The sequence below is a fragment of the Drosophila nasuta genome, chromosome 3 (genome assembly GCF_023558535.2).
Source record: "Drosophila nasuta strain 15112-1781.00 chromosome 3, ASM2355853v1, whole genome shotgun sequence".
In the NCBI taxonomy this organism is placed as follows: domain Eukaryota; kingdom Metazoa; phylum Arthropoda; class Insecta; order Diptera; family Drosophilidae; genus Drosophila; species Drosophila nasuta.
The window spans coordinates 46,862,714-46,875,299 of NC_083457.1; the positions used below are offsets into that span (position 1 = coordinate 46,862,714).

General features: G+C 35.5%; 2 protein-coding genes across 2 annotated transcripts; one reads left to right on the plus strand and one right to left on the minus strand.

Moving 5' to 3' along the window:
* Window positions 1–48: 48 nt before the first annotated feature.
* Window positions 49–1,234, minus strand: LOC132789630 (adenine phosphoribosyltransferase). The gene is made up of 3 exons (XM_060797772.1): window positions 1,032–1,234; window positions 658–895; window positions 49–602 (listed from the first exon to the last, which is right to left on the minus strand). Exons 1-3 carry the CDS (start codon window positions 1,121–1,123, stop codon window positions 387–389), a joined length of 546 nt encoding a protein of 181 aa, XP_060653755.1. The 5' UTR covers window positions 1,124–1,234; the 3' UTR covers window positions 49–386.
* A 907-nt stretch (window positions 1,235–2,141) lies between these two features.
* On the plus strand, window positions 2,142–10,916 carry LOC132791588 (LHFPL tetraspan subfamily member 3 protein). The gene is made up of 6 exons (XM_060800572.1): window positions 2,142–2,370; window positions 9,174–9,356; window positions 9,427–9,560; window positions 9,638–9,764; window positions 10,021–10,263; window positions 10,325–10,916. The coding sequence occupies exons 2-6, from the start codon at window positions 9,215–9,217 to the stop codon at window positions 10,474–10,476; spliced, it is 798 nt and encodes a 265-aa protein (XP_060656555.1). The 5' UTR covers window positions 2,142–2,370; window positions 9,174–9,214; the 3' UTR covers window positions 10,477–10,916.
* The last annotated feature ends 1,670 nt before the right edge of the window (window positions 10,917–12,586 follow it).

Here is a 12,586-nt window from a genome sequence, read left to right on the forward strand (position 1 = left end):
TACCATGAAATTGGTTTGTAAAGTAGTTCCAGTTGTTAATTTTCTATTCAAATAGTAAAACATATGAATAATTATATAATTGTACTATTAAATTGGTTTCGCAAGAGCTTTCTAATTAAGTTGGTAATATATTATTTCGAGTACTACACAAATTTTTATACATAAATCCTCTTGTTGCGCTTTTAATTCTGTATAAAAATATAAATTCTTTTATTTGCACTATTCTTTTGTTTGGACAACCTGTTAAAATATGCTTATAAGAATTTCCATTATTACAGTATTACAAAATTTTAAATTTTGTTCGATTGAGGTACAAATTTGATGTCTAAATGCAAATGCAAAAGATGTGTCTTTTGATCTTCGTTTCCTTTCCTTTTGTTAGTTTGTTAGTACTGTATCAAGGAATGTACATTAGAGTCTAGCTTCTTGCGGCCTTCCAGTCCAACCAGCTCTATAACAACCAAACTTTCCAGAACAACGCCTCCAACTTTACGCACCAGAGCTGTGGCAGCCAACAGAGATCCTCCAGTAGCAAGGAGATCATCCACAATAACAACCTTCTGTCCAGGCTTAATGGCAGCACGCTGCAACTCAAACACGTCCTACAACAAATGTTATTTAGTTCAAGATATTTACATTCAATTAGGAAACACTTACAGAGCCGTACTCCAGTTGATACTCGACGGAGATGACCTCACCGGCTAGTTTTCCCTTCTTGCGAATGGGGGCACATCCCACTCCGAGTTCGGTGGCCAGCAGCAGATTGAAGAGAAACCCACGCGAATCGAGGCCTACAATAAGCTCCACATCGGGGTATTTATCACGAATGTGGCGCACCAGCAAATCACGTAGATAAACACAAGCCTTGCCATCCGTGAGTGCCCCAAATATATCACTGATGGGGAGACAGATAAGAACAGGAACACATGTAATTCAATCGATAAGCTCAACAATATTAACACCATATATCATTAATCAAATAGTACATGTGTTCATCAGCATAGCAATTAGCTGCCGTTGGATTTGCTTACCGAAAGACAATTCCTTTTTTAGGGAAATCAGCATATTCGCCAATTTTCGACTTCACATAATCCAATTTATCTGCGCTGCTCACTTCGGCCATATTTACTATCAATGTTTTTTGTTAATGTTTAAATTTAAAAATAATTTAGAGATTTTGTGCAGCAACTACGTGAGTTGTGATGTATTTTTGGGAACTAAAACTATTAAGTTGAGCAAGAACAGCTGATAACCCTAGCTGATAACCCACAGCTGTTTATCAGGTGGTTGCTGTCAGTGCGATTAATTTGAGTTGTGTTATCGATAACTTGCCGTTGGCGGGCAATTCAAATTGTTCGTGTACGTTCTGCCATGCTTAATTTGGGTTTTATAGAGTTTTATTAAATTAAAATTAAATGTTATTGAGGTGTTGCATTCAAAAATTTTAGTTATATTAAAATTTGTTAAATAAATACAATAATAAATAGTCATCAATTCTATTTGCTTTATTCTTTAAATAAAGCCCAAATTTTATTTTTTGTTTTAGATTTGAATTGGGAAATAAAGTAATATAAAGAATTATAAAATATAATATAATTTAGTTTCTTATACATAGTGAAAATGTGATAAATATATTTCTTTGCTTTCATCTCTTGTTTTTAATATTTACTTAGGAATTTGAGCAGCGATGAAAGGAAATGCCAAGCTACTTATTGTTATCCTGCAGGTAAGCGAAACGAACGGAAATCGTTAAACAAACACAAAAGACCTTTGCAGAGAGAGTGAGAGAGGGAGTTAATATGTGAAATTTCTTTGATTATTCAAAGAAAAAGACTCCAAGTGCATTCTGTGCATTTACGTGCATTTATCACAAGGCAACAGCAACATAATTGAAAAGAAATTTCAACAATTTGCGTTGCACTTATCATCGGCTCAGCCAACTGTCACGATTCTGCTCTCTCCAAATATCTTTTTCTCCATTTTGCCACTCTCCACTTCACCTTCCACTCTCTTAGCTTCTATCTCTTTCTGCCCCGCACTTGACAGGTATGTGAAGGTGTTTCGCGAGAGCCGTGAGAGAGCGAGAGCGAGCGAGGCTCAAAGATGGTTGTCTCCCAATGCCAAGCGGATCTTAAGACACGAGAGCCGCAGTTCGGTTTTCAGCGCCAAACGCGACGGTTGACAGCGGATCACGTTCGCGTTTTACTTTTGTGCGGATTCAGTTGAATTTTTGTTAATGGTATTCGCGGTTTTAAACTACTTATGCACAACGCACAACACAAAACAGTAACAACAAAATTGAATAATATTAAACACAAGAAATAAAGAAATATTCAACCGGTTCTCAACGATCAACGTCAAAATAGAATTGTAAGCCACACAAAAAGTTGCTTAAGTTAACTGCAAAAAATACAAAAGAAAAAACACAAAGTAAATGCCAGTTAATGTATTGGACAATACGTGGACTCGTAAAGGCGACGACAATCGACTTCGACTTCGACTCTGACTTCGCCCAGTTTTGCGGGTTTTGACATTAAACAAACAGCGAAACGAAAAATTAAAAAAAAATAACAACAGCAACAAAGTTCATGCAACAAACGAAACGTGGAAAGCAACAACAAAACAACTGCAACAATATTGCAAGCAACATTCACAACCACAAAAACACGCTTACGGACTTACGCACACACACACACACATGCATTCATGCACACACACAGTTAGTCACATACACAGCTACAACTAGAATGCCATTTAGTGACCATGTTCCCTCTGAAGACGTGCGTTTCAAAAACTGCAACAACAACTGCAGCAAGAACAACAACAACAACAAAAGCAACTGCAAGCACACAAGCAACAACAACAGTAACGTGAAAAACCAGAAAAGAGGCACAGTTTTTGTTGTAGTTGTTGTTTTTGTTGTTTGAAACGAACGTCTGCGACTGCGCAGAGCCGCTTCTCACCCGAGGCGCCCTAAATGAATGCGACGAGCAAATGGCCGAAATGGGGCGTCTGAAATTGCATAAGTGAAAAGCAAATGCAAATGCAAACAGTGCTAAATAGAGACAGACAACTGAGTGAAAGGCAGAACGAAGTGTTAGAAAAGCAAAGCAAATTAATATACTTAAAACATAGCAAGATAAAACAAAGCTTAATTAAGTTTACTAATTCAATATTAATCAATATATTCAACCTCTCAATGAATATTCATATTTTAAACGCAGCTTTGCTGAGCTGGCGCCCAACACCCTTTTCATGCGCATTTCGCTCCTGGCAAAAGGTACAAAAAATTTGCAGAAGAATCTTGGTGTGTGTTTACTATTAGGTATATATGTGTGTGTGTATGTGTGGGGCCCACATTGCTGTTGTTGTTGTTGTTGGTGATGTTTTCGTCTTTGCTATTTGCCAGCTAGCTTCGGCTTCGACTTCGACTTGTGCTTTTGGAATGTGCGCGCGAGTGTTTGCCAACAACAACATTAAGAGTCGTGATCTAATAAAAAGCAGAGTCACAGTCACAGTGGCAGTCACAGTGGCAGTCGCAGTCTCTATTTTTTTATATAGTGACTTAAACCAGACTTCCCACATATCTTTCTATAAAGAAGCCCAGACCTAAATGCTGTCCATATGCTGATTGTTGAATAACTGACCGCAATATTTGCGGGTTGCGGGTTCCGTTGTCGTTGCTAAAAAAAGAAATCGTCTGCCAACAAAATAAAAAATATGCAAAAACTCTGATCGAATGGCGAGAAATTTAAACCGAAACCAAAGAGAACACAAAGGGAACAACAACGAATTCTATATGTCTTTCATATTTGCCCTGGCCAAAAGGTGGGATCAGTTTAAAGACATTTCCGCATAATTCTGAAACAAGCTTGTTTTTTGATTTTGCTGTCAGAGGGCAGTCTGTTGGAACAAGTTTGTTGGTGGCACAACAAAAAAACAAAAACAAGAGCCATGTAGTAACTACGAGTATGTTGAATGTGTTAATCAAGCCGCCTTACAAGTTACTTCTTGTTGTTGTTTAAGGTTCCGCTTTGTTGGTCACTCCAAAAAAAGTTTAATAAAAAAAGAGCATGCAATGGAAAACAAACTATAACAAGCCAACAACTAAAGATCGGAACAATGCGGAACTGGGCACAAAACACACACATTAAGCAGCTATAAAGCGGCAACTATACCGTGCTTAAACGATATTAGCTGAGAAAAGCTGAAAAGCTGAAAAATCTTTAATGTGAAAATGAATAGCTGGCCATCAAAAAAAAGCTGGCAGTTGAAAGCCGACAGCAGACAGTGTCTTTCTCCCTCTCTCTCTTCCTCCCTCTCTCCGTCTCTCTCTCTGCGTCTGCTGCAGCATGTTATGCCTAATGTGAAATTTATGTTTAAAGTAGAAAGTCCATTGGGCCAACAAACACAAAATGCTGACCAAAGTTAGTTAGTTGGTGGCTTGAAAAGAAAGAAAGCCGCCAGCAAAAAACAGCAGCAAAAATTGCAGTTGCAGTTTTTTTTACAGTTCTTTGGCAAAATGTCTGTCAAATGTTGCAATCCATTTTGGCCACGTTTAAGGTAACAATCATTACCCAACTGACCTTATTTTATGCCATATGCAACTAACCAACTTATGTACAAATATAACATACATATATGTAGTTAAGTTTCTACATTTCGCTGCTCAAAAATGGCATTTTCAGCATTTTTTGCCAGCTTGAAAAAACTCGCTTACGATTGCAACTTCAGCGAGACAGCATTGGAATTGGAATTGTGAGGCCGTCGATGTTATTATTGATGCTAAATCAATGCTGATTTCTGTTTTGTGTCTGAGAGAAACTTTGTATAACAACACTTTACCACATCAACACAACACAACACAACACATCAGCAACGTCAACAACGGATGTAGATACAACATCGCATCTCTCCATCGCTCCATCTCAGCAGCTCACCCATCTCTTCATCTCGAGATCACAGCAATAGCAACAGCAACAGCAACAGCAATCGCTGTACTCACTTCAATACCAGTTACAGTACTCACCTCGCTGGTCACTTTCTTTTCTTTCTCTCGCCCGATGATCGATGCGAGTGCCCGAAGAATGCAGTCAAGTACAAATAAATACAAATAACACTCGCGTTCGCCTCTCTGAGCCACTGAGCGTAAAAGTGTTAAATATATGTGTGAAATCGAGGTGATATAAAATTTTAAAATCTATATACGATTTCAGTTAGCTTTGCTTGCAGTTTCCAACTGATGATTAACCTCGAGTTTAATACATTTTGAATAATTCTTCTTCATAATTCAGTCAACATATAAGACATATAAACATAATAGTTAATATACTATTTCATAATTTAGTTAGTAAATATAAAGATTATAATCTCTGTAACATAGTAGAGATAAACATTATTGTTAATATACTACTTCAGCTAGCTTTTCTGAGTTAGATCAAATGTTAGCTCGAATATTCCTCTTATGATATTGCTATCTTTTAATCTTTAGTCTTTGGATTAGATCATCATAATTCAGACAGTAAATATAAAGGTTATAATCTATAACATATCAGAGACAAACATTAAAGTAAATATATTATTTCAGTTGGTTTTGATAAGATTAATAAAATTGTAGTTAGAAGAAGTTTGTTTTGTGATATTGGTAGTCTTCACTTTTTGAATTAGGCCCTCATAACTCATTCATTCATATCTAAGAATTGTACTGATTTAATAGTATACAAATAATTTACAATAGTAAATATTTCATCGCTTCCAAATGGAACTTAATATATTATTTAAGCTGTTTCTTTTTGGTGCTTTGACCTACAGTTGGATACCACTGAACTCTTAAGTTAAGGCACCCAAAACAAAGAGTTTCCTACCTAGGAAATACATAGTATTCTATATGATTATAGAATAATATAATAATATGAATTATATTGAATACTATATATTGCATAGTTCCGTTCCGTTTATACTTTAATATTCGCTTACCATTTCATGAAGTTTTTCTTGTTGCTTTGACCTCAAGTTTTAATACAATTTCAATTTGAATATTGATCTTATTGGTCTAATAGTTTGAGCTATGCCTTCATAAATCAGTTAATCAAGACAATGAATTTTATTTATTACATATACGAGTACATACACATAAACACCTATATACATACATATGTATAAAGTATGTAGTTAATTAATCATCTGAACCACTAACCAAAAAAAATTCTCAGTTTAGTTTTTGAACCACATTTCGTAGTTCCGTTTAAAACCACCATTTTGTACCCCGACGGAAGGAATTCTTTCGTTCAGTGTAAGTGGACCTTGATTAGTCGAGACAGAAACCAGTTAATTGGCTGCTTTAAATTGCAATATGCAATTACAACACACAGAACATATTTCCCTCTGCTCATATTCACGTTCGGTTTTCATTTAAATTATATGGCAATCATTCGCAGTTTGCAGGAAATTATTATTTGTCTGCGGCTTGTCTGCGTCGAGAGTCGAGACTCTCAAGAGTCTCTCTCACAATGTATCGCAATTGATGGACAGCAGACTTTGCAGACCCGTTTTTCGTGCTCTACGTGACTCACAGACAGATATTTGTACTCGAAGTTTTTCCATTGTTATTGATCGAAGGAGTCTTTTGTTGCTCACGTGCTTTAACTTTCAATGTGGGGTATGTGAATATTAATGTTTTGTGTCTATGTTTGTTCGTTCATCGGTCTCTTACTCATTAGCAATCAGATGATAATTGCCTTGGACTTGGCTTGGCTTTTGAGCGTTTTCTTTGGATTTAATTGAGTGTCATTTGCTTTAGTTAAATCAACCCACTTCTGACTCGATTATAATTGTCGGACTTCTCACAGTTAAGCCAAAAATGCAGCCAGTTACGCTTTTACCTTTTGTTTTGCTTCCGCCCAAAAAAGCAAAAAAAAATCTCGATTTAATGAATTACTCAATTACGCATACGCAATGTTAGCTGTGGGAGCAACCAAAGACAAAACAATGCCCCCAAAAATACAAGAAAATACACTTGCATTTCCAAGTCAACCTTTTGTTTTCACGTTTCACGTTGTCAGTTTTCATTTCGAGTCTTTTTTTTTGGTTTTTTGGATGCCCATCTGCAAATACAATGAATTCGAAATTGAACTGAAATTTACCACACTTTCAAAATATGAAAAACATGTTTATTGATAGGTAAAGCTAAAGCTAAGCCTCACTTGCTCAGTTGGTTTTGCCAGTTTTTTTTTTGTTTTTTATTTTTGCCATGAATCACAGTTAAAATTAGACAGTCTTAAGATTTGTCGACTGTCTGTTTGGAGTCTCTTTCTCTCGCGCTCTCTCTCTCTCTCTCTCTTTGGTTTGTGAAATTATATTTTGTTGTTTTTGCATAACGTCTTTTGGCTTTTGCTCTCATATTTTATTGTTGTCTCGTTTATCATTATCATTTCAGTTGGAAGCAAAGCATAGCATAGAATTAGCGGTGAAAATTAAGCAATATGCGAGAAAGGTTGTTAACAATTATCTATTCCATTTACATAAGTTAGTCAATGCTGTAAGCATTTAACATTTAACTAAAAGCCAATGCTAAACACATGCGAGTTTTCAATAAAAGTGAAGGGGAAAACGAATTCAAATATTTAATTATATGAAAATTAGGTTTGAAAACAAACAGCAAAAAACAAAAAGGAAAAGTCGAAAGCTCATTTGCAAAAAGACATTCTCTAAGTGGAGTTTATTTATTGAAAGTTGATGCAAAGCGAATTGATTTAATATTGAACTTTAATACCCTAAGACATTTTCTTTTCATTTATAATTGCATATTATAATTTTCATTTATTTATGACTTCCTTTGCATTTTGAATAGTCTTTATGATTCCTGAAAATTTGGTTGCCTCAGATACAAATTGTAAAAATAATTTGTAAAGTTGTTTTGTATGGAAAAAAACCTACTTACTAGGGATTTTAATTTCTTTGGCTGACAATCTGGTATATTTTGCACTCTATGGTATATTTTAAATTTACTATATCAATATACCACATATACCATTTGGTATATTTTTAGAATTTTTGTGGTATATTAATTTGATATATTATATTTTGAAAAAGTTTCCGCACTGTTTTGGTTTTATTAAAAATTGGTAGAGGGTATCTCACAGTCGAGCACACTTCTGTACACACACGACTACACTTTCCTTATTTTTTTGAAATTTTCTTTTAACATAAAAAAAAAAAAACAAATTATTTGACGTTAATTTTTAATTTAATTATAAATTGGCATTATCTTTTAAATTTAATTTATAAATTTATGACATCTTCATTTAATATCCAATTACAATTTTATGACGAATTTTATTTAAGTTTATATGTTATATTTTATTTTATTTTTAAATTATTTTTCATATTTTAAGATATTTTCTTGAATCAGTCTTTTTAAATATTTTACGAAAGTTTCTTTTTAATTTCTTATGAAATATATAACTCGAGTCATGCTCAAATTTGTACTTCCAATTATAATTTGTTAAATGATGATAAAATAACAAACGAGGTCAGCAAACTGAGAACTGAAGGCTGGACAATTATTAATACGATTACAAACAGAAAATGACTGACAACATTAATTGAATTTTAAAATATATTTATTATTTTGAAATTTTAAAATTTGATATAATTTTTTGGATTTCTGAAGTGTTTTTATTTAATATTAGTTTGTTATAACATTTTCTTTGATTTTTAATCTTATATTTTATAATACTTTCTTTTCATTTTAAATTACATATTTTATGATATATTTTTTTAATTTCTTGTTAGCTATTTTATGGCTTTTCCTTTCATTTCTAGCCTCATATTTTATAATAATTTCTTTTAATTTTAAATTACATATTTTTTATGGCATTTCCTTTCATTTCTAATTACATATTATATATAATAATCATTTAGTTACTTATATAATAATACAATTCAAGTTTGAACAGTGCAAACATTTGTAACATTGGCTAAAATAACAAACGAGGTCAGCAAACTGCAAACTGAAGACTGTCAAATATTAATACGATTACAAACTGAAAAAAATGGCTGACAAAAATGAAATACTCTTAACATATTTGCTATTATAACAGCCGTCATCATTATTAACTTTTTACTTAAATTAATGCTTGACGTTTACGTTTTTTTCTTCTTCATCCAAATAGCAGACAATAAAGAAGACAAAAGGCACATAAAACCAATCGTAATGGGCACTAAAATCGAGTACGTCGATACGACACATTTATACGCTTCGAAATACATTCGAAACTCAAAAGCAATCGGCGTTCTTTGGGCGATCTTCACAATTTGCTATGCGATCATTGGAATTGTGGCATTTGTGACACCAGGTTAGTCTCAGCTTAAAACGGTTTTGGTTTGAGTTTTTTATATATGTTTTTGTTGTTTTCCTCCTTTCAGAGTGGATTGGAGATCCGGATAGCGACAGTGCAGGACGTTTGGGTCTTTGGCAGCAATGTCAACGCGATGAGATCTTTGACAATTGCCGACGACGATGGGAGAACATTTTGGCAGTGCCAACATTTTCATTCCAGGTGAGTTTTAATAACTTTAATCTCTATAAGTAATAACTTCAATCTCTATAAATCATGTATGTTCTATTCTCTTTTAGTTGGCCACTTTCTTCATGATTGGAGCCGTTGGTTTGGCCTTGCTCACCATATTCTTTTTGGTCTGTTTGCTGTTTATGAAGTCAACGCGCGTCTTTCATATTTGCGGCTGGATGCAGATCATATCAGGTAAAACATATAGTCAAAGATAATGGAATAATGGAATAATCTATTCTATAGTCTTTGGTAAACGCATTCATTTTCCACTTTTTGACGGAAGTCTCTGCGTATACGTGATATTCACTTTGACTTGACTTTGAGCACGTTTTGTTGTTAATCACAATCGCCATGGCTAAATGCCATTTCGAATTCTTGTACTTCGATCAGCATTTGTCACGTAACTGCTTTTAATCTAACCTATGTTGTTCCCCTTTCTCCTCTTTAGCTCTTTGCATGATCGTGGCATGTGCCGCATTTCCTTTTGGCTGGAACTCTGATGACTTCCGCAAGATTTGCGGACCAGAAGCGAATCGATTTGAGCTGGGACTTTGTGGCATTCGTTGGGCATATCCATTGGCCATTATTGGCTGCATCGATGGCGTTGTCTTAGCCACGTTGGCCTTCATTTTGGCCACGCGTCACGTGCGACTTCAGCCTGATCCCATTTATCAAAACTCGCTCTACAAAGGTGTGTTTTCAGCATTAACTAACATATTAAGAAGGCTAAATTAATTAATTTTTAATTGCAGGTGAAATCAATAATGCGTATCTAACGGATGCCATCAGCTTGGCTGGTTCACGCAAGTCGAATCCTCACATAACTGGCTTGAATCTGCAGCCCATTTTGCTGGTGGCGCCACCTAACGAGGACAGCATCTCGCAGTTTTCGCGCTACCACTGAGATTACCTTGCCTCTAGCGCATTTTCAACGAACTAACGCAACTCGATCGACTTGGGTTGCTGTCCGCGCTAAAGTTGAAAAGTTCCCGCGCTGACTGCGTTGAGTTGGGCTTTTTTTTAACAAAATGACCTAGCGTAGACGCAAACCAGCAAGCGCGTGGGATTTTCGTTAAATGTTGAAATTGCTGTTGGCTGTTACAATTTTTAAAAACGTGTGAAGCTGATTGTATTTGTATGTTTGTGTGCGTGTTAAAGTTAGACTGAATGATGAATGATATACATAATTAAACTAATTTAAAAATATGTGTGTATACTAGCTTGTGCCTAAATTGAAATGTTAAGTGTGTAAGAAATGATCGCTGCCTGTAATATATCTATGCCCATAAATATAATGATGTACAAAATATATACTTTTTACTATATATACCGAACATAAAATGAATGTTTTTTCAACCGCAGGCACAATTTGTTCAACAGCCTCAATTATGCCATCATCATTACGCTATAAAACATGAACAAGGTCAGCACTTGGACAAATAACGAAAATCAAATTATGCTCAACATTTTGGGCCACTAACTTCCATCTCCATCTCCATTTCCATCTCCATCTCCAGATGGAGCAGACGGCACACATAAAAACCAATAACGGGCAACTTAGCGCCCAATTTGTTTGTGCGCTACCCTCAATAACCATTTGCCACATACTTTTCCAATAAAGTATTTACAGCAAACTTTGTGCTGCCAATTGAAATATTCCGACGCGCTCAAAGATGAAATCAAATAGAAGAAAAGCAAAAAATACTAAAAGTGAGGCACTTCCACGTAGCAATCGCTTTCTGTCTCTCTCTGTCTCTTTCTCTCTTCCTCTTGGTGTGTGTGTTTTTGGTTGGGCACGTTTTAATATTCTTGTATAATTCATAAGCAATTCCATCAACGCTTACAAATGCGGCCTAAGTGGCCAACCAGCTGTCGCCAAGCTCAATACGCCGAAGCCCGAAGCCCAACAAACGCCCTTCGTCGTGGCATTTTATTTACTTCAGCCGTTTCTTTCGGCACCCAAAAACTTCCCCCACTTTGGTGCAACATATGGCCAACGCTGCTTTCTGGCCTATTTCGACACGCATTGACTACGTGGCCAACCCTCCTCCATTTCCGAAAGGAATGAAGATCTCGCTGTGTCTCTCGGTTGCGCTGTGATTTTTTGATGTGCCAATTGTTTTTATTCGATTTTATGGCGCGCCATAAATGAATTTTTAACTTTTTGAGGTTTGAGCTTGCATCCTCAATGCGTGCAACATGTGCCGCAAATATGTTGCCGCTTATTAGTTTATCACTTGGCCATTTTATGCGTTTCCAAGTGCGCGTGAAAATGGGGGGAAATGGGGGAAAACAACACACATAGAAGCGCTATTATGTTGTGAGTGTAATTACAAGTGCTGGACATCATTTGACCTTTAACGTTCAACGCTTAACGTTGATTGCCAAGAGCAAAGCGAATCTGCCACTCGCTTCGAATTTTTTTGCAACATTCACAACAAAGTCAAAGGGTCGGGAGGCAGGAAAATGAATTGCGCCTTTAAGGTTTTCGTTTAAGTGAAATGTCAGTAACAGAAATTGAATCGAAAATTGTAAAATTGGTTTTGTATAAACATTTTTGCCAAATGAAATGAAATGAAAATGCTTTTGTTATAGCTGGTAAGAAGAACCAAAAGAGAAGAGAAGAGAATTGAGGCTGTTACTGCTACTACCAATCCCAATCCCAATCCCCAAACCCAAATAAGGATGAAGTCCAATTCTCATTCCATTTCCAAGTCGAATTCCTTTGCTTCTCTTATTTCTTTTTTGTATGCTTCCTCTCTTGACTTTTGAGCATTGAAAACATCATATTTCTTGTGCCTGTTTTTTATTTCCTGTGCAAAACAAAAGCTTTCACCTCCCAGTCTCTCTCCGTCTAGTTATTACCCCATGGGCACTTGTGTACATATAATTTATTGCTCATACGATGAGTGTGTTTGAAGAAAAACGCTGCGTTGTTGTTCAGAATTGTGCAAAACGTTAAAAGAGCGTCAATCAAATACTTCTGCAAAATAAGAACAATTTTTATGGTTTGC

Coding starts and splice junctions, on each gene's coding strand:
- LOC132789630 (XM_060797772.1), bottom strand. CDS start 1,123: ATGGCCGAAGTGAGCAGCGCAGATAAATTGGATTATGTGAAGTCGAAA. Junction 896..1,031: donor AAAAAAGGAATTGTCTTTCG/GTAAGCAAATCC, acceptor TCTCCCCATCAG/TGATATATTTGGGGCACTCA. Junction 603..657: donor ATCAACTGGAGTACGGCTCT/GTAAGTGTTTCC, acceptor CATTTGTTGTAG/GACGTGTTTGAGTTGCAGCG.
- LOC132791588 (XM_060800572.1), top strand. CDS start 9,215: ATGGGCACTAAAATCGAGTACGTCGATACGACACATTTATACGCTTCG. Junction 9,357..9,426: donor TGTGGCATTTGTGACACCAG/GTTAGTCTCAGC, acceptor TCCTCCTTTCAG/AGTGGATTGGAGATCCGGAT. Junction 9,561..9,637: donor TGCCAACATTTTCATTCCAG/GTGAGTTTTAAT, acceptor ATTCTCTTTTAG/TTGGCCACTTTCTTCATGAT.